General features: G+C 35.8%; 2 protein-coding genes across 2 annotated transcripts; both read left to right on the plus strand.

The window, feature by feature from the left end:
- Nucleotides 1-1,549: 1,549 nt before the first annotated feature.
- On the plus strand, nt 1,550-12,005 carry LOC113041422 (oxysterol-binding protein-related protein 2-like). Its single transcript, XM_026199926.1, has 14 exons — nt 1,550-1,686; nt 4,915-5,012; nt 5,092-5,203; nt 5,298-5,373; nt 5,536-5,670; nt 6,391-6,488; nt 6,597-6,779; nt 7,061-7,168; nt 7,342-7,431; nt 7,641-7,767; nt 10,232-10,351; nt 10,449-10,572; nt 10,691-10,781; nt 11,023-12,005. Exons 2-14 carry the CDS (start codon nt 4,976-4,978, stop codon nt 11,123-11,125), a joined length of 1,404 nt encoding a protein of 467 aa, XP_026055711.1. The 5' UTR covers nt 1,550-1,686; nt 4,915-4,975; the 3' UTR covers nt 11,126-12,005.
- A 2,327-nt stretch (nt 12,006-14,332) lies between these two features.
- On the plus strand, nt 14,333-19,471 carry LOC113041425 (proteasomal ubiquitin receptor ADRM1-like). Its single transcript, XM_026199931.1, has 10 exons — nt 14,333-14,440; nt 15,333-15,542; nt 15,621-15,737; nt 15,845-15,968; nt 16,175-16,261; nt 16,991-17,072; nt 17,155-17,402; nt 17,477-17,634; nt 18,360-18,462; nt 18,746-19,471. The coding sequence occupies exons 2-10, from the start codon at nt 15,333-15,335 to the stop codon at nt 18,838-18,840; spliced, it is 1,224 nt and encodes a 407-aa protein (XP_026055716.1). The 5' UTR covers nt 14,333-14,440; the 3' UTR covers nt 18,841-19,471.
- The last annotated feature ends 8 nt before the right edge of the window (nt 19,472-19,479 follow it).

Genomic DNA, 19,479 nt, shown 5'->3' on the forward strand with positions numbered 1-19,479 from the left:
CCAATGCATATTTATTTAATATTAATGTAGTAATCGGCTATTTTGCATATGATGGTTTATAATGGAAAACTTATAACGGTAACAGTGTCTTTGTGATTCATTCATAAAATCTAATAAGATGTAAGTTAATTGATTCATGGTTTGGGAAAGTCTCTTTTCTAAAGATATAACTTACACCGGTTTTCAAAAGGAAGACAGTTTATCAAAATTCACGCTTCTTCAGTGGCACGGAGCTGAAAATCTCCTAACATTGCTCCGCTGACATCTAGTGGCTTCGAATGAAAGTAAAGTTTCGACGCATTCAGGCGATGGGGCTGTCGCCAACAGGTCGCCAAGCGAGGGGCATATCAACTTCCTGCCGACGCAAGAATATTTAGTAATATTATATTATTTAGTAGTATAATCTGTTTATTATGACCTGTTTTATTACATTATGAATTCCCCGCTGGAATCCAAATTCTATCAAACATTAGTGTTTTTTTAGTATCCCTCACAAACTAGAAGCAGACTCACAAAACACTGATGGCTTTAAATATAAGTTTAGACTAAACACTAAAGTTTTTTTTACTCTGCTGCTTAATGTTTAAATAAATTATTGCTTATTAAAAATAGTATTGTGCAGACTTACCAACTATTTTATTTGTTATTTGCTCTTTATTTTTGTAATATATTTTGGTGTATTTTTGGACCTATTAAAAAGATTTATTTATGTTTGTGTTACATTCTTTCATTGTTTCCCCGAACTGCACGTTTTACACTTATGTTTTTTTGTTATTTGCTATTTATATTTGTAATATAATTTGATTTTTTTTTGGACCTATTAAAAATATGTATTTATGTTTTTGTTACATTCTTTCATTTTTCCCCCAAACTGCACGTTTTTCACTTGTGATTTTACACTTTCACTAATATCTTGCACAGTTTTTCTCCAGTTTCTTGCTGCACAAAATAAACTTTTTAAACATTTACATAAAGTCTTTAAATGTTTAAATGAAATGACTTATTTATAATTTTTTATCCTTATTTTAATTAAGAAACTGCATATTGTATGACTTGAACTGCATAAAAAAACCATGTGATTAAAATTGAAAGCAAAATGCTTTCTCTTAAAACCATGAAACCATATGTTACACGATTGGGCATCATTTATTTTCATGCTCTTGTTAAAGGCCACACTCCTTGTCCTGTTTCACAGCACAAATAAGAATTCATAAAATATGCAATAAAGTTGTAAAACATCTGTCTATTTGTGAATTCATTTAATCTTTTCTATAGCTGATTGATTTTTTTTATTACACCCTAAAATTAGGGTATTGTCTTTAATCAATCAAGGAGCGCCACTTCTATAGCCTACGGCGAAATTTATTGTTAGGATTATAAATAACCCACATTCATGCCTTTTTAGTAAACTACCGACCCGTTTATGTAACATCAATATAACCCCGCCCCTTCGAAAGGTTAATATCGTGCGTTCGCTATGATGTCTTCTTTCACAATAGGCTACTGCTTCTGTCAATCAAACATCGCCCCGCCCAACTTCGTTTGTTCTGCTTCCTTAACCCTCCAATCCTGTTTTTCCTCCCGTCCTGGCGAAATGTATCCGCCCTGTTGTCAGTCTTCCCAAACTGGTCGCTTGTTTTCTGTCCCAGCGGAGAAAGGAGCGATCCAGCTTTACATTATTGAAAGGTAACGCGATACACTCATAGTATACACCCTTCTAGGCAAGATCGACGTTATACTTCGTGTTATTTTGTGCCTTCTTGGATGTTTTGACGATATCAAACGGGTGGATGAGTAATATGCGGGTTTATTATTGGTCAATGCTCGCTGCTAGCAGCTAACGCGGGTCAAAACAGCTCAAGCCAAACACTCAGTGCCTTCCGCCCGCAGTAGATCTAGTTTGGAGATGCCGAGCGAGGCAGGTTATTCATAGTATCAGATATGTTTGTGTATCTAACGGGACATAACTTGAATGTCAGCTTGCCCTCATGCACTGATGGCTAGACGTTGCATGTGCTATGATTTGGCAGTGTACCTAGTCAGGAAGGGTGGATGTAGATTGTGTGCTGTGTTTATATGGTGCTGCATGAGATCATGTACTAAGCAGTGCATTCTGTCTTTTAAATGATGTACTGAATCAACTGATTATTTTGGCTGACACTCATTACACCTGTGCTAATGATGAAAGATGCTACTATGATCCATCTGTTAGTTGACAAGTAGTACTAATTCTGGGAAAGCATTTTGACTTGATTTGAGGAAAAACAAAAGTCTTATACAAAGATGTATTAAAATAAAAGATGACAGTAGATACATTTACAGATTTTTTTCCCAAATAAATGCTGTTCTGAACTTTCTGCTCATTCAAATATCCTGAAAAATATATCAGTGTTTCCACAAACATTAATCAGCATATATCAGCATATTAGAAAAGATCATGTGACACTGAAGACTGGAGTGATGGCTGCTGAAAATAACATTTTGCCATCATAGGAATAAATTACATTTTAAAATATAGTAAAAGAGAAACAATTATTTTAGATTTTACATACATTTTAAAATTTTATATTACTGTTTTGACTGTATTTTGATCAAATAAATGCAGCCTTAATTAGCTTAAGAGACTTCTTTCAGAAATCTTTCTGACCCCAAACTATACAAAGCTGCTTTATTGTCTGGTACAGTATTTTCTTCCAGGACAAGGTACCAGGAACTGTACCACTTTTTCTGAGAACCAGACACTTATGTGGTTATCTTAGTCACCGTTGATCTGTAGCACTGTCATTCTCCAGTCAGTTGTACGACTAGTTTTCTTTGTTTATTGTTGTTATAACAGCCCATCACAGCCAAAAGACATGCATCCAACCGTTCCCTTCAGCTGAAAGACTATAGGTTGTATTGTTTACCTGATTATTTGGAAATATTTGAAATATTTCCAAATAATCTAAAAAGTTTTTTTTTTTTTTTTTTTTTTTTTACATATATGATTAAATTATACTGTCACAGTCTGTTTTGGTAATGTATATAGTGTCATGATTTTTTTGTATATTGTGCAATGTTTGTGTTTATGTAAATGTAATTAGATGATATTATATAGAAATATTGTATTATTCACCAACATTTGTTTCATAACAAAGCAGAAACTTAAATAATACACTTTAAAGCTGTTTTTCAAAAACCAACATTTTAAAATGATCTTTGTTTTCTACAAATGGTCTGTCTTATGAACTGTATTCGTACAGTTTGGCTGCCTTGCTCCCTGTCCTTCACATTAAGAATCCAAGGTTTTCTTTGTTCCAGCCCAAAGTGTGCGGTCAGTCCCAGCCACCTCTAGTCTACATTAATTTCAGTTGTGCTTCCTTAGATTTGTGTGGTTGCAAAACGACCAGGGCTACGTGTTGCTGAGCCAGCCAAGACTTCCTCTCTTGGCAGTTTACCACATGGGTGTTTGAATATGTGATAGCTGTCAGCTTGTTAAGTGGCTGCTTTGCCTTTCTGAGTTCCAAATATTTTGCATGGTGCCCACCTCCGTTATATGGCTAATAGTTTTTAAAGCTGCTTTGCATTTGTGCCTGTCTCCGTTATATGGTCAATATTTAGTTAAACTGCTTTGCATTTTTGTTCATCCACTCCTATATAATTGACAGTCTGAACAAGAGTTTTTCCTTTTAGCTCCCTATTTCGGTTTCTGTTTGTGTGTGGATCAAAGACATGATGCTTGTTTATTTCCATTGTATTAATTTATTCAAGAATATATTACAATGCAATTCATACATTGAATACACCTTTGTAATAAGTAGTTTTTATATTATTAAATCAAATGTAAATTATTTTGATGATTTATTTGGGTGCATAAAGTAAAAAATGTCAACTTTCCTGATATGATTAGGAAGAAAAAAAAGCCTCACTAAAATAATTCATTTTTTTATGTGTGTAAAATAGTTTGGCATAATTGTTTACCATTACTGCTTGAAATATACATAAAAAAATGTGTTTTTCATGTGGTGTGATTAAAATCATGTGGAACGATAAAACCACCATGCAGAACAAAGGAAAATATTTGTAAGCAAATTTACAAATGTAAACTTTCTATTCAGCAAAACATCCAGAGAATTCTTTCCACAAAAAAATTAAGCAGCACAACTGTTTGCAACATTGATACTGATAGTAATGTAATGAGCAATTTTTTCATCACCCATTCAACAAATGCGATTTCTGAAAGATGATGTGAAACTATTTCAGCTCATTTAGCTCAAAAGGTCATTTTAAATTGAAATAATTGGCCTTGTAGTAATTTGACACTGCTTACTGACCCCAAACGTTTGAAGAGTAGTGTGTAAGATATATATTTGATTAAATGTATTGAATGTTCTTTTATTGAAAATGGCATTCAAAACCATATAATGACAACTTGAATACAAAAAGGATGTTCATAAAAATTCTAAGAACTCTTAATAAATGTGCTTTCATTTGAGTTTTTATTTTCTATATTATGCACACTCTTATATGTGCTACCAGGACATTTGCATCATAATTCCTGAATGGTATCCTTTCTTTAATTAAGCCAACACTGTGAATCGGTACAGTCAGTTGCAATAATGACAATCAGATGCTGACACGCTCTCTCTCTCTGCTATGAGCTGCCATTGACCATTAAAGAATTAGCTTGGTAGGACATTCTCATCAGATGGTTTTGCCAAGCACAGCTGTTTAAAGACTGCAGTGAGATGATTGGATTGTTGTGTGTGTTCAGTAAGGGAAAGGATATAGAGAGTAGGCCAGCAGTATACTGTCCAGTATGAAGTAGTCTACTTTACGTTAATGATTCATTTTTATTAGTCGGACTAATGACGTCCAGTTTTATGTCTTTTTAATTTTCAAACCTACAATATTGTTCTCTGGTTTGATCTACAGAACAAATTCAAGCTGTGAAACAATGCCTTCTGATTGACAACAGCAGCAGTAACTGTCCATCATGAACAGCGAGGAAGAGTTTTATGATGCTGAGACAGGTATGTGATGAAGTTTAGTACTGTACTTCACATTTTTATCACCTGTCACCCATAGCTATATCTCTCTCTTCTGTCTCAGGTTTAGAATCAGACGACTCGTGTGAAGTCAGCTTTAAAGATGCCTGTGTCTATGAGAGCAAGCAGACGGTGAATGGCAAGGTGCCATCTGAAAATGGAGCATGGGAGAGGCGGTAATGAAATAATATCCAGTGGCAGGAATCAAAATGTGGAGATGTTTATCCGTTGGACTGTGTCATGAATTTATGTGTGTGTCTGTGTGTTCAGGACTACTCTGCCAGCGCCCATGTTCTCCAGAAATGATTTTAGTGTATGGGGCTTTCTGAAGAAATGCATTGGAATGGTGAGCACGGGCCACTTTGACCAAACAACAGCTCAGTCAGAAGTTCTCCATTCAAACACAGCATGATATATGAAACTGTAAAAGACAGGCATGTTATCTAGATTGTGGTGTCATCATCCACATGCCAAGCTATTTCTATCTGGGAATACTTTATCATTGCAGGAGCTGTCCAAGATAACAATGCCTATTGTTTTCAACGAACCGCTGAGCTTCTTGCAGAGGATTACGGAGTACATGGAACATACATACCTCATCCATAAAGCTTGTACACTTTCTGATTCAATAGAGCGGATGCAGGTTAGTGCCTCAAGGCTCGAGAAGCCTTAATTTGCCCTTCCACAAATCAAGGCCTTCAAAAATTGCTCAGTATTTTGTCTTGTTTTCCAATGCAAATACCTAAAAAAAAAAGCCTTAAATTAGGTTAGATTTATGCTCTGTTTTCTGGGAACAAAATAAAGCAAGTTAATGCTTAAAAAAAGAGTGGGATATGAAAACTTGCAGATATTTGTTTTTGTTAACCATTAACTTTGTTTCTCAGTTTCTCAGAAAACAAGCCATCTTATCTTGCATTGGATCGTTTTAACAATCTTTAGACTTTTACACTGGAAAACAAGACATAAACACTGTCTATGAAGGAGCATCGCTTTTTTTTCGTACAATTAAAAAGTTATTTTCCAGTTAAACAATTATTATTATTATTTTTATTTTTTTGTAAAATGAATTAAAATGTTACGGAGATTTAATGGTAGTTGTATTTTCAGACTTTAAAGTGTTTCTCATAATTGTGTGCTCTCTAGATATGTCGATATATTTGGAACATATATATTGAACATTGATATTGTTCTCTTATAATTTATTCCTTACATTTTCTTTATTGGTTTTAAAAAGATCTTGAAAAAGTGCCTTCATAAAACCTGCAGAAACATTGCTGCCTTTATATTTAGTTCTCATACAGTATGTGTGCATGCATGGAATACTCCACAAATTCTTTTTACGCAATTGCATCTCGTTTGTCAGCTTGTTGCCACATTCGCCATTTCTGCTGTTGCGTCACAATGGGACAGAACTGGGAAACCTTTTAACCCTTTATTAGGAGAGACTTTTGAACTTACAAGGTAAATCTGAAGAACATTTGGACATAAACACTATACATCATCTACTTGCAAAGCTGAATATGTAAATCCAAATTAGCCTGCACCAGTAATTTGAATATCTGTGCTCAGGGATGAAGAGGGTTACCGCATGATCTCAGAACAGGTGAGCCACCATCCACCAATCAGCGCCTTCTACTCTGAGTCCCTCAATCAGGACTTCTCGTTTCACGGCTCCATCTACCCTAAACTCAAATTCTGGGGGAAGAGTGTGGAGGCAGAGCCTAAAGGCACTATGACACTTGAGCTTTCCAAGTGAGTTTTATTTATGGGACATCACTAAGTATAATATGAACACCTTTTTATTGGAGCTGGAAAGTCATTGAGATCCTCAAGTACAATTGGACCCTTGAGCAAGGCAGTTACCTTTCTATGCCCTTAGTGTACTGTAACTTGCTTTGAAAAGCATCATCTGCCAGATAAGAAACATGCTGGAATGTCCATTTATTATTTAGCATGTTTCATATGTGTATGTAAGAGATTTTGGGGGGTTTGTTTTGGCTGAGCTATTTTTTAACTCTCTCTCTCCATCTCAGACACAGAGAAGCTTACACATGGACGAACCCTATGTGCTGTGTGCATAACGTTATTCTGGGTAAACTGTGGATTGAGCAGTATGGGACAGTGGAGATTGTCAACCACAGGTACTTCATCGTTTTACTTTCTTACACTAAATATTCTTCTTGCATTTTCAACCTTTTTCAGCATTTAAATATTGTTTTCGTCAAGGCTGCATTGTGATCTTTCCATGTCACAGATGAATTAATGTTCACTTATTCCCTTATTTTTGACTGAGAAGTCTCTCTGTTTGTTTTAGCACTGGGGACAAGTGTGTGCTGAATTTTAAGCCATGCGGCATGTTTGGCAAAGAGCTGCATAGGGTAGAGGGACATATCCAGGACAAGAGGTGAGCAGTCATTCGTATCAAATGTCAGTGGGTATATCTGGCACCCAGCCTGTAGAGTTCACCCTGCACATCCACTTTGTGTCTGAAGCACTAAAGGGATCAGCAATGTATTTTACAACTGCATTGCAGATGTACTTTGGCATTTTTATGTACTTTTTTCTGGATTCGATGCTTGTGTTTGTGACTCATTTTGTCTGGGTCTATTTCAGTAAAAAGAAACGTCGGGTTATCTATGGGAAGTGGACTGAGTGCGTGTATAGCATTGAGCCAAAAGTCTACGAAGCCAACAAGAAAGCAGAGAAGAAAAGTGGAGGAGATTCCAAGAAACACAAGCAGGTAAAAAGTGTTAAGTCATTTATCTCTTACTGCAGAGATCTATTTTCTGTTCTGTTGTCACATGGAATTCCAAAAGTGTTCTCACGCATTCTCAAACAGAGGCTTCACCACTTACCACAATAGAGACTGTTTGCTAACTCTTAAGCCCTGTTCACACCGCTAGCACACAGCGAAAGAGCGACGTAATCCTATTCATTTTCAATGGAGAGCTGGCAACACGAGCGACAGTGATCATTGGTGAAGGAATGTGGGCATAAAAAGTGATGCGAGTCAAGCGACAAAAGTTCAGAATTCTTCAACTTTATGCGAACAGGCAGTGAATTTTGCTAGCGACAATTATTGGGAGTGAAGTCAGTGGAGATCATGTGGTTCTTCTGCTGTAGTGAAATGTGTTATGGGGTAACTAGGCAACCAGTAGTGGGAATGCCCAGTAGTGACCTCAGTTGCCAGGCAGAAGTAACAAGCAGTGAACTTTGTAACTTTTGTTACTATGCAAACAAACTCCATGTTCAGTGTTTTTTAAAAATGTACAGTTGCAAAAGTTCATTTATTTCAATAATTCAACTCAAATTGTGAAACTTGTGAGTTGTCTTTGGTTTTTTGATTTGTGATGATTTTGGCTCACATTTTATTAGAATAAATTATAATAATTCATAAGGCCAGTAAAAAAAACATTAAGTGAATTTGTTTGCCTTCTGGAAAGTATGTTCATTTATGGTACATATACTCAATACTTGGTGGGGATCCTTTTACTTGAATTACTGCTTCAATTCGGCGTGGAATGGAGGTGATCAGTTTGTGGCACTGCTGAAGTGATATGGAAGCCCAGGTTTCTTTGACAGTGGCCTTCAGCTCACCTGCATTTTTTGGTCTCTCGTTTCTCATTTTCCTCTTGACAATACCCCATAGATTCTCTCTGGGGTTCAGGTCTGGTGAGTTTCCTGGCAGTCAAGCACACCAACACCATGGTCATTTAACCAACTTTTAGTGCTTTTGGCAGTGTTGGCAGGTGCCAAATCCTGCTGGAAAATGAAATCAGCATCTTCAAAAAGCTGGTCAGCAGAAGAAAACATGAATCCGAAATTTCTTGGTAAATGACTTTGGTTTTTAAAAACACATTGGACCAACACCAGCAGATGACATTGGACCCCAAATCATCACAGACTGTGGAAAATTAACACTGGACTTCAAGCAATTATGAGCTTCGCACCCTTCCTCCGGACTCTAGGACCTTGGTTTCCAAATGAAATACAAAACTTGCTATCATCTGAAAAGAGGACTTTGAAGCAAAAGTAAGGTTCTTCTCCTTAGCCCAGGTAAGATGCCTCTGACATTGTCTGTGGTTCGGCAAATTCCTTGACACGTCTGTGTGTGGTGGCTCTTGATGTCTTGACCCCAGCCTCAGTCCATTCCTTGTGAAGTTCACTCAAATTCTTGAATCAATTTTGCTTGACAATCCTCATAAGGCGGAGGTTCTCTTGGTTGGTTGTGCATCTTTTTCTTTCACTCTTTTTCCTTCCACTCAATTTTCTGTTACCATACTTGGATACAGCACTCTGTGAACAGCCAGCTTCTTTGGGAATGAATGTTTGTGGCTTACCCCCCATGTGAAGGTTGTCAATGATGTCTTCTGGACAACTGTCAGATCAGCAGTGTTCCCCATGATTGTGTAGCCTAGTGAACCAAACTGAGAGAAACCTTTGCAGGTGTTTTGAGTTGATTAGCTGATTGGCATGTCACCATATTCTAATTTGTTGCGATAGTGAATTGGTGGGTTTTTGTTGAATGTGTGGCAAAATCATCACAATTAAAATAACCAAAGACTGAAACTACTTCAGTCTGTGTGCACTGAATTTATTTAATACACAAGTTTCACAATTTGAGTTGAATTACTGAAATAAATTAACTTTTCCATGAAATTCTAATTTATTAAAATGCACCAGTATTATTTCAGTTGTTTAGGGACTTTTTTTTTCTTTTTTTTTTTTTTTTCTTTTTTTATGATTTTGAATTTGAAAGTTATTTTTGTGGAAACCATGATATGTTGTTTTCAGGATTCTTTGATGAATGGAAAGTTAAAATGAACAGTGACATTATAAATGTCATTACTGTCACTTTTGATTAATTTACTCCACAAAAAAAAAAAAAAAACTTAAAAAAAAAAACTACTGTCCCCAAAATGAACAATAGTGTAATTGAAGTGTGTTTGCTGGAAATAATTTTTTGTTTCCCTTCTTTCTATTAACATGCAGTTTCAGTAAAAAAAGAGGTAAAAAGTGGGTTTTTATCAGTGTAGCTAGTAGCTACAGTAACTGAGCCATCATAAAAGTAGAGTTTGTAGTTCAATTAGTTTTTTCTAGTACATTTGCTTCCTGATCTGGCTTTGTCTGTAACATTTAATGGTTTTCATATGTATGTAAGGTATTATGGGTTATTAATGGAAGTGCTGTTTGCTTGTGATCAGGAGCAGAGTACAGCAGGTGATGATGCAGATGAAATGCCAGATGTTCAGGAGACGGTCACTATGATCCCAGGCAGTTTGCTGCTATGGAGAGTAGCCCCTCGACCGCCAAACTCGACAGAGGTAACCCCAAGCCCCCAATGACTCCAACATCTACCTTGGATGATTGCATGTTATCCTTAATCTCTTTACTTTTCTTTTTATAATGGATTCTGTTTAGATGTATAATTTTACCAACTTTGCCATGACACTAAATGAACTGGAGCCTGGCATGATTGGAGTCATTGCACCGACAGACTGTCGTTTGCGGCCTGACATCAGAGCTATGGAGAATGGGGATATCGGTATCTCTCTCGTATCTCTCTTTTGGCTCATTTTGTTACCATCTGTCCAGTAAGCTGTCTTCTGTATGTTCCTGTACTTATTTAACCCCTAAATGTAAAATCTATTCTTAAATCCTAGATACCGCAAGTCGAGAGAAAGAGAGATTGGAGGAGAAGCAGAGAGCTGCCAGAAGAGAGCGTGCTAAAGACGAGGAAGAATGGTCTACGAGGCGAGTATTTGAATTAAAAGCACAACCATCCACTTTTTTATACTGGCCTTGGTTCCTCATTTTGCATATTCTCTTTCATCTCATATTAACATTCTAAAACAGAAGCAGATACCATCATTTAAAACCCTTTTAGTATGTCCATCTTGAAATGTTAATATATTAGTAAAAAAAAATATTCTGTGAAGTTTTTGAATAGGCTTTTTTTTTTTTTTTATAACCTTCTTGGCCTCCCGTCTTTCAGATGGTTCCAGCAGGGCAAGAATCCGTACACTGGAGCTGCAGACTGGATATACAAGGCTGGTTACTTTGAAAGGAAATATCCTCACCTTCCAGACATCTACTGATTCGGTTTGGAAGACTGAAAGAGTCTTGAGATTCATCCTTTGCTCTCCATCACTCAATCCATATCATCTCATGTCCTTAAGCCCTTTTCATATTTTGTATTGCAATGTGAGATTCATATGAACAGTTTTTGAACAAATCCTCTCCTTGAGTTCTAATCTTCACTAGAATCTGGAAATTCAGTGTGAATGGATTTATTTATTTTAAAAGGTAGAGAATGCCTTAATTATTCACTGTTAAACATTCTGTGCAAACCTCAGTGTGTTTAGAAATCGCTAGTTTATGTACAGTGTGTGCTAATTTAGCTTTCCATGTGTCTTGCTAGTTACACTCAGGTGTTTATTTTATGGGTACAAGTGGTTAGTGATGGCATCGAGGCAGTGCCATCTGTGAAGATTTTTTTGTGTCATTTTTTGAAATGTGAGGCTGCTCAGAACCTATTAGGAGAGCATAATTTTGTGTTTTTTTGTTCAAACTAATGCTATTTTATCATCTCTATTATATGCTTTTTCCTTATCTCAAAAATATGACCTCTGTTTTCGGTATGCATGATGTGCAGGAACTTCACATTTAAAGATTCTGCCTGATTTTGAGTACCTGGAATGAAAACGTATCCCACTTTTCTTTTTTTATTTCTTTTTTTTTCCTCAGAAATTAGGGTTATAGCTCACTGATAGTCTCTTGGGCCATTTCTCAGCATCTCCATGGTACAGGGGAGTTTACTAAACCTAATGTTCTCATTCCTCACACAATTTAGATATATTTTAGATCTGTTTTGTTTTTGTTTGACAGACAAAAATGAAAGCTGCTCATGAAAAATGTTTACTGGTAAAAAAAAAAAAAAAAGAAAGGGATGTTTTTTAATTGTTAAAAAACTTATAACACGAATAACACAAAACCTATTACACCCTAGCATTGATGTTTTGAGTGTGTTTATGGTTGCCAAAGCGACTTTTCTCTTGTAGAAACTAAAGCCATATAACTCATCAGGACTGCATAGTTGAGTGATATAGTACATCCTGGTGAATGAAGTGGAGATGGGTGCTAATATTTTATTTAAATTTTTTTCTTCAGCACTTAATGGCTCACAAATGTCAAGGTGCTTCACCTTAGACCACACACACACAAACACACACACACACACACACACACACACACATATATATATATATATATATATATATATATATATATATATATATTCACATGTACCAAAAATGCTTAGAATGTGCTTCATTGTTCACATGCTTTTTGCCATACAGCAAATTTCATTCTGCAGCAACTCATTTTTTTCCAGAGAAACAAATTGTAGACAATGACCTCAGTGAATCATGAAAGTGATTTTTGAAAGTGAAATTTATTTCGAAACTTTAAAAAATACTGTGATTTTAACACTCACGAATCTCTGAAGCTATGCAAACATTAATGGGAATATCTGTATGTATGAATTGTACAATTTAATGTGTCAATAATCTCCACTGTTTATGTAAAATACTTTGGTTGACCTAGCGCAAAGGTGTCAAGCATGCTAGTACTTTTTCTGACTGTTTTTCAAACTATAATTGGCTGTTTTGCACAGCCTAAAGTTGTTAAGGTGGAGAGACCGGTGTATGTGACTGCAGTGATTAATAACACTGTTATATAGTTATTAGAATCGTTTATCTACGCTTAATGAGAGCTCATTATCTATTGTTCAGCACAAGAGTATTTATCTTTAATATGTTCCATGTAGTGCATACAATTCCAAATGCCAAGCTTCGGGCCATGGCATACTTTAAATGAAGAGTTAACTACAATTTATTTCCCTCTTTATTTTCTACACTATATTGTGGCATGTCTAAACATAAATTATTTAATCTCACTATCGATGCTTACTAGTTGTAAGAAATATGAGTATTTATTCCACCAGCTTCTAACGTCAAGTCTTTTAAAGCCCTTCAAATCATGAGACATTAAAAAACAACTTATCCCCAATTGTCTCATGATTTTGTGCCATGCTTATCAGCTATTCCTGTAGCAATCACATCAAGTTGATATACAAGTAAACCTGGTCACAGTGAATGCAACTATGTAAAGTAAACATACACTGAGATTTTTCAAGTCATTCTGTCGGTGTTCTTAAGTTGTTGATAATGGTCGTGACACTAGGGATTGATCGTTTCTGTTGTGAATTTCACAAATAGAAATCCATATTTATGTCACTATGGTGCTATGATGGCTTTACATAATTGTACATGATGTACTGTGACTTTTTACTACATTTGTATAGATCACATGAAATGCACTTAAACTGTCTTATGAATCTGCTTATTTGTAAACTAGCAATATTATTAATATATGTGAGACCTCACTAATTAAAGAAATTTCATTTTGCTCTTTTGGGTTTGAAGGAAATCGACAAGTATCAGTTCAAAATTTCTGACAAAACATTTGTGAGATGCTTCAGCTTCAGGTATATGATGGTGACAATGTTTGTGAAATATTATCTGTTGTTTTGCATCAATTTGACCTAAAATGTGAACTGATCTACATCAAACTCAATGTCATTAAACGTATAACAGAAAAAAGTAATACAAATTATTTCTTTCCGTCTTTATTCACCAAGCTGGTATTGGTTTAGGAGTATAAGTATTTTGTTCACTTTTTTACACTTTCATTAGATTATTCAACAATTCATTTGACTAAGAATTGCTAATGCTCTAGAGACGAGCCTTTTTCAGGGTTATTTTCTTCCAAGTTCAGACAAATTGTGTTTAAAGGACATTAATTTACACTGTTACATGTACAGGTTAACTAACACAATACAAATGCATATATTTATACAGAATGTGACAGACAATTGCATAACAGCTGATATGGATTTCTTCCGACTTCAGTAGTCTTAACTACAACGAAAATACAAGACTTACTTGAAACCTAATAGAAACATGATTCACCACTCAACATCCCTGATATCAACTCACGTAAACGATTGAGTTGCTCATGCAAGACAGGACAAGCCAGGCAAAAAACGAATTTGCAAAGCAGCAAGTGAGTCGATCTAAAATGTTTTAACTGCTGAAAATGCAATTTAACACCTCTGAAAGCTTACACTTATCGCTCCAGTCTGTCTTTGACGGTCTTTGACAAACTAATAATTGTACAATTCAGCGTTATTGCTTATGTGGGCATATTGACAGGTGCAACGACCAATCAGAGCAAAGGATGCAGAAGCCTCCACCAATGGAACGTACGCCCCGCCCCTTTTGCTAATAGGTTTGGTCGACATCTGAAAAGTTAAATAATTCTTAGAATTTGACTAAAAAGATAGAGAAATCGTAAGTTTTTTGTTTGTTATATACTACAATCACCGCTCATATTCGTCAGTACTGCATTTATAGGTTTTTAATTTAGAAGCCAGTGTTTAAAAACTTGGACTTTTTTTGTTTTGGTTTCCTCGATCCCCGCTGCGTTAGCTTCGGATTTAGCCGCGGATCAGTTGCTGATGTTGCTCATAGATTAGTATCTAACTAATTTTATTCTCACTTTACATTCATGCTAACGTGTTATATGTCCGTATATTATAACTTTCCTGTACATTTACTACACTGAAACAGGCAGCAGACATATGCATCTCGGACAGTGATGCTCTAGATAAGGATGCTAATCTTTTGTGCATGCCAGACTAAAGTTTGTTTAATTGTTATCAATTCCCCCAATATTTGTCAGGATTTGTCTATCAGCCGTTACTATTATGATTTTTCTTAATGATTATTAGATTGAAAGATTGCATAATATATTATTATTAGTAATTTATTACTATTTACACGAGTAACCATAATTGTAACTTTGAAAATCTAGTTAACGTTAACTAATAACTATAGAGGCCTAAATATACCCCAATTGGAAAGTGAAGGATGTTAGTGGATGAATATATATATATATATATATATATATATATATATATATATATATATATATATATATATATATATATATATATATATATATATAACAGAAAATATACCTTACAAGAAATTGTGAGACTACTGTATTACAGTTTACGTTTGTTTCTAGTTCTGTTTATGTTTCTGTTAACAGCCAAATAATGAAAAGTACAGTATTGCAATTTAATATATTTTGAATATATTGTTCTACTTCTGTACATTATTTAGCTGCACAAACATTGCAATTTCCCTCCCTGGGATAAATTAGTCTTTGTTGCTACAGATGTCGTCTGGAGCTCTGTTCCCTAGCTTGGTGTCCGGATCCCGGGGCTCATCAAGCAAATACCTAGTAGAGTTCCGTGCTGGAAAAATGACCCTGAAGGGCAGCACTGTGACCCCGGATAAGCGCAAAGGACTTGTGTACATTCAGCAGACTGACGATTCGCTCATCCACTTCTGCTGGAAGGACAGATCCACAGGGAATGTGGAGGATGTTAGTTACACGCTCATATAAACAATATTTGAATATTCCAAATTACTTCGTAATGCTGATCATTGTTTCTTTTACAAGGATCTGATCATTTTTCCTGATGACTGTGAGTTCAAGAGGGTCAATCAGTGCACCACGGGCCGTGTTTTTGTGCTTAAGTTTAAAGCTGGCTCCAAAAGACTCTTCTTTTGGTTGCAGGTATGCCAGGATGAGAGCCTTTTGGCATCTAATACTGCTCATTTAAAATGTATTGTAAATATTACCTGAAATGCATCTCCTGCTATCACCCCTATTTGACCTTTCAGGAGCCTAAGACAGATAAAGATGAGGAGTACTGCAGGAAAGTGAATGAATACCTCAACAACCCACCAATACCTGGCACTCTGGGGAGTGGAGGCGGCAGCAGCCATGAGCTGTCTGCTCTTGGGGGTATTTCTGAAGTATTTTTGTCCAATGCACTGATACCCTTTCTAAACACTCATCTTAAAGCTGAAGTTTGTATTTTTGTGTAATAATATACTTGGCACATACTAGTGGTTTTGGAATTGATCATAGTGGAAAGCTTGAATGTTGTAAAGAAATTGATTGTGTTGAAAATTATGTCTTGCAACTGATACTTAAACAATATTCTCCAGGTGAAGGTGGCCTTCAGAGTCTTCTTGGTAATATGAGTCACAACCAACTAATGCAACTCATAGGACCAACTGGACTCGGTGGACTAGGTGAGTAATTATGCTGCTTTATTTTAGCTCTCTGTGACAGTATTGTTACTATTAACAAAACCTGTTAAAATTGTGTTTGGTAACTGAAATGAGGCTGAAGTAAAATGAAATAAAAAATATGTAAATATTAGATATTATCAGAAATATTAGATATTAGATGTTTTAAAAAAAGTCTAAAAAAAACTGAAATAAGTGTATTACTGAAATTAAAAAAAGTTAATAAATAAAAGATTACATTTTAAAACAATCAAAAACAAATAATATAACAAACTTTAAAAATTTCAAATTTAAACACAAAAATAAAAATGAAAACTGAAAAGAATAAAATATAAAAGCTAATTCAAAATATGAATACCTTAATAAATTACTATATTGTATAGTAAGATAATATTTCATAATGTAATATTTTCTAATAATATTTTGTAATTTAATTTAATTGTTTGCATTTTTGCCTTTATTGCAAAGGACAAAAGATGCTTAACAGGGCTTTGTGTCAGAGCACAGCCCATCGCTGTTGACTCCAATTATAATACATTTTTATGTCATCAGAATGCACGGACACTTTTGAATGACAGTCAACTATGCAAAAAAAGCATTTTTTTTTTCAACAGAAGCTAACAGAAGGGCCATTCTTACTAGCAAAACTTTGAACCCAGATGTATTTTTAAAAGGTTATCACTTCTCTGATGCCTGTCCTTGTAACATCATGAATTTTTGTTTGGTCTGCAGGGGGTCTGGGGGCTCTGACAGGACCAGGTCTGGCTAGTCTGCTAGGAAGTGGAGTTCCAGCTACTAGCAGCTCATCTTCCAGGTAACAACCAGTAATAGAACATTGGATATGGAAGATTGTACTTAATCCAGTGACAACTGAAATATTCTTCTTTCATCTTTAGCTCTCGTAGTCAGTCCACTGCCCCCACTCCATCATCCACCTCAGCCCCCACCCGCCTCGGCTCCTCCCAGGTTCCAAGCCCACCCATAGCTCCATCAGCAGCAGTCACAGCCTCACCCGCACCCACCCCCAGCACACCTGCAGGCCCTGCTCTCTCTGCTGGAGCCACCAGCCCATCTCAGCCCATCCAGCTGAGTGACCTGCAGAGCATCTTAGCTACAATGAACGTGCCTACAGCAGGTCAAGGAGGTGAGATCATGATGATAGTTCTCTGTAAGGTAAACCTTGGATTACATGCTGACATGGTAACTTTCTTTGTTCAGTGGACCTTGCAAGTGTTTTGACCCCGGAGGTCATGGCCCCAATTCTCACTAATGCAGAAGTGCAGCAGAGGCTCCTGCCGTACCTCCCATCTGGAGAATCCCTTCCCCAAAGTGCAGAAGAACTTCAAAACACTCTCACCTCGCCGCAGTTTCAGCAGGTTTGACTAATGCATAAAGTGATATATAGAATTTGTTATTTTTATTTTATCAAAACACCCAAAGTTTTAATGTAGACAAAAACTGAGCGTGAAAGTAAAGTTAAAAAAAGGGTAAATAAATTTGGTTAAATGGGTAATTGAATTGTTAATGTTGTTCTTTGGTGATAAACCAATTGTAGTAAAAAGTCTTCAGCAACAAATCACATTTTGAAATTTAATCTAAAAACAATTTACATAATGCTACTCTAGCATCATTTTTGGTCAAGTAAAGTGTGTCCTTACTGCTGATATGTTTAATAGACACTGACAGAGTCAAAACCATAGACTGTGTAAAAACCCGTAGAGTCCTGAAGAGTGTTTTTGAGGCTCAAAGTGGGTGGAGCGGGCCATCGCAATCTTGGCAGCGCGTCACCGTGCGTCACTCTTGGATAATTTAAAATGGGCAAAAGGGCAGGAGCTGGTTGCTGAAACCACACCCACCTAGCTTGACAGTGTTGACAGCAGCAGCAATCCACCTGTCACTCAAGTGGCCACGCCCTAATTATGCAAAACTTTAAGTCTTAATATAATTGAAATGGATGAGTTATAAAATAAATTGTGTACAAATTGTGTACACTTAGTAAATTAATTTAAACACAAGTTTATTAGCATAAATGCTCTTGGACCAGATAATTTTTTAGAATATATCTTCTAATATTCCTCTACACTCTTTCTGGGTTTTGTAGGCTATGAGTATGTTCAGTAGTGCCCTGGCATCAGGGCAGCTGGGGCCTTTGATGAATCAGTTTGGATTACCTACAGAAGCCGTAGAGGCGGCCAATAAAGGAGGTCAGTATATTTCAAATGTACACAAACTGATCTGGTTCATTCCATTTCTAAACACTTGTCTATACTTTCACACAATATATAAATATATACATTCCTCTCTCCCAGACATCCTTCTGATAAGTCTATGGTTTATACAGAATGTCCTTAGAAGGGCAAAACTGGATCCACACAATTGTTTTTGGCTAGATTTACATAAATCGTGTAATAAAAAACATGAGATTTTAAGAAAGAAAAGAACATTCCTAAAAATGATGGAATGGCCGTTTTCTTAATTTTTTTGTAGATGTGGAAGCATTTGCCAAGGCCATGGAAGGTGAAGGCAAGTCGAAAGAAGGAGGAGACAAGAAAGATGATGAGGAGGACATGAGTTTGGATTAGGCAATTTTCTACATTCATAAAAGTTCAAAAGTTGTACTTTTTTCCTTCACTGTAGAGCTTCCAGAGCATCATGTTGTCAAGTTAAATTTCTTGTTAAAGGTAATGTTTTCTTTTAAAGGCATAGTTCACACAAAAATAAAAATTCTGTCATTGAAAATGTAGATATTTTTGATGAAACCTGAGAGGTCTCGGTTACTCGATTGAAAATCTAGATAAAGTGATCATATCCCTTCTCAAGACCTGGATTGGATGTTTTATGTTTTGGTTACCTGGACTTGCTTTTCAAGCATTATTCAGAGTTTTATAGATTTGTTATGAAATGAGGGTGAATAAAAATAAGAATTATTTGGTGAAAAATTCCTTTAAACGCTTTTTTTTCTATATTGGGATGTACATTTTAAAAAAATAGCAAAATAGATAGGGTTAATTAGGGTGAAATTTGCCAAGTTTAATGTACTTTCAACATTTCTCTGTTTGAACGGCCTCACATAGCTACTTCTTGCTTTACTATTGGTATTGGGGTGTGACTACCTTTATGTCCGAACTATAGATATTTCACATTTCTATTTTAATCAGGAAGTCTTATACTGTTATTAAAACCCTTTTCCAAATAAAGAAACTTGCATCAACAGGTAAATT

This window comes from Carassius auratus, chromosome 23 (genome assembly GCF_003368295.1).
Source record: "Carassius auratus strain Wakin chromosome 23, ASM336829v1, whole genome shotgun sequence".
Classification (NCBI taxonomy): Eukaryota; Metazoa; Chordata; class Actinopteri; order Cypriniformes; family Cyprinidae; genus Carassius; species Carassius auratus.

Excerpts from the sequence above, each read along its gene's own strand:
- LOC113041422 (XM_026199926.1), top strand. The coding sequence starts at position 4,976 with ATGAACAGCGAGGAAGAGTTTTATGATGCTGAGACAG. Across the intron at positions 7,432-7,640 it reads GGACATATCCAGGACAAGAG|TAAAAAGAAACGTCGGGTTA; the intron begins GTGAGCAGTCAT and ends GGTCTATTTCAG. Across the intron at positions 10,782-11,022 it reads GAGGAAGAATGGTCTACGAG|ATGGTTCCAGCAGGGCAAGA; the intron begins GCGAGTATTTGA and ends CCCGTCTTTCAG.
- LOC113041425 (XM_026199931.1), top strand. The coding sequence starts at position 15,333 with ATGTCGTCTGGAGCTCTGTTCCCTAGCTTGGTGTCCGGATCCCGGGGC. Across the intron at positions 15,543-15,620 it reads CCACAGGGAATGTGGAGGAT|GATCTGATCATTTTTCCTGA; the intron begins GTTAGTTACACG and ends TTCTTTTACAAG. Across the intron at positions 17,073-17,154 it reads ACTAGCAGCTCATCTTCCAG|CTCTCGTAGTCAGTCCACTG; the intron begins GTAACAACCAGT and ends TTTCATCTTTAG.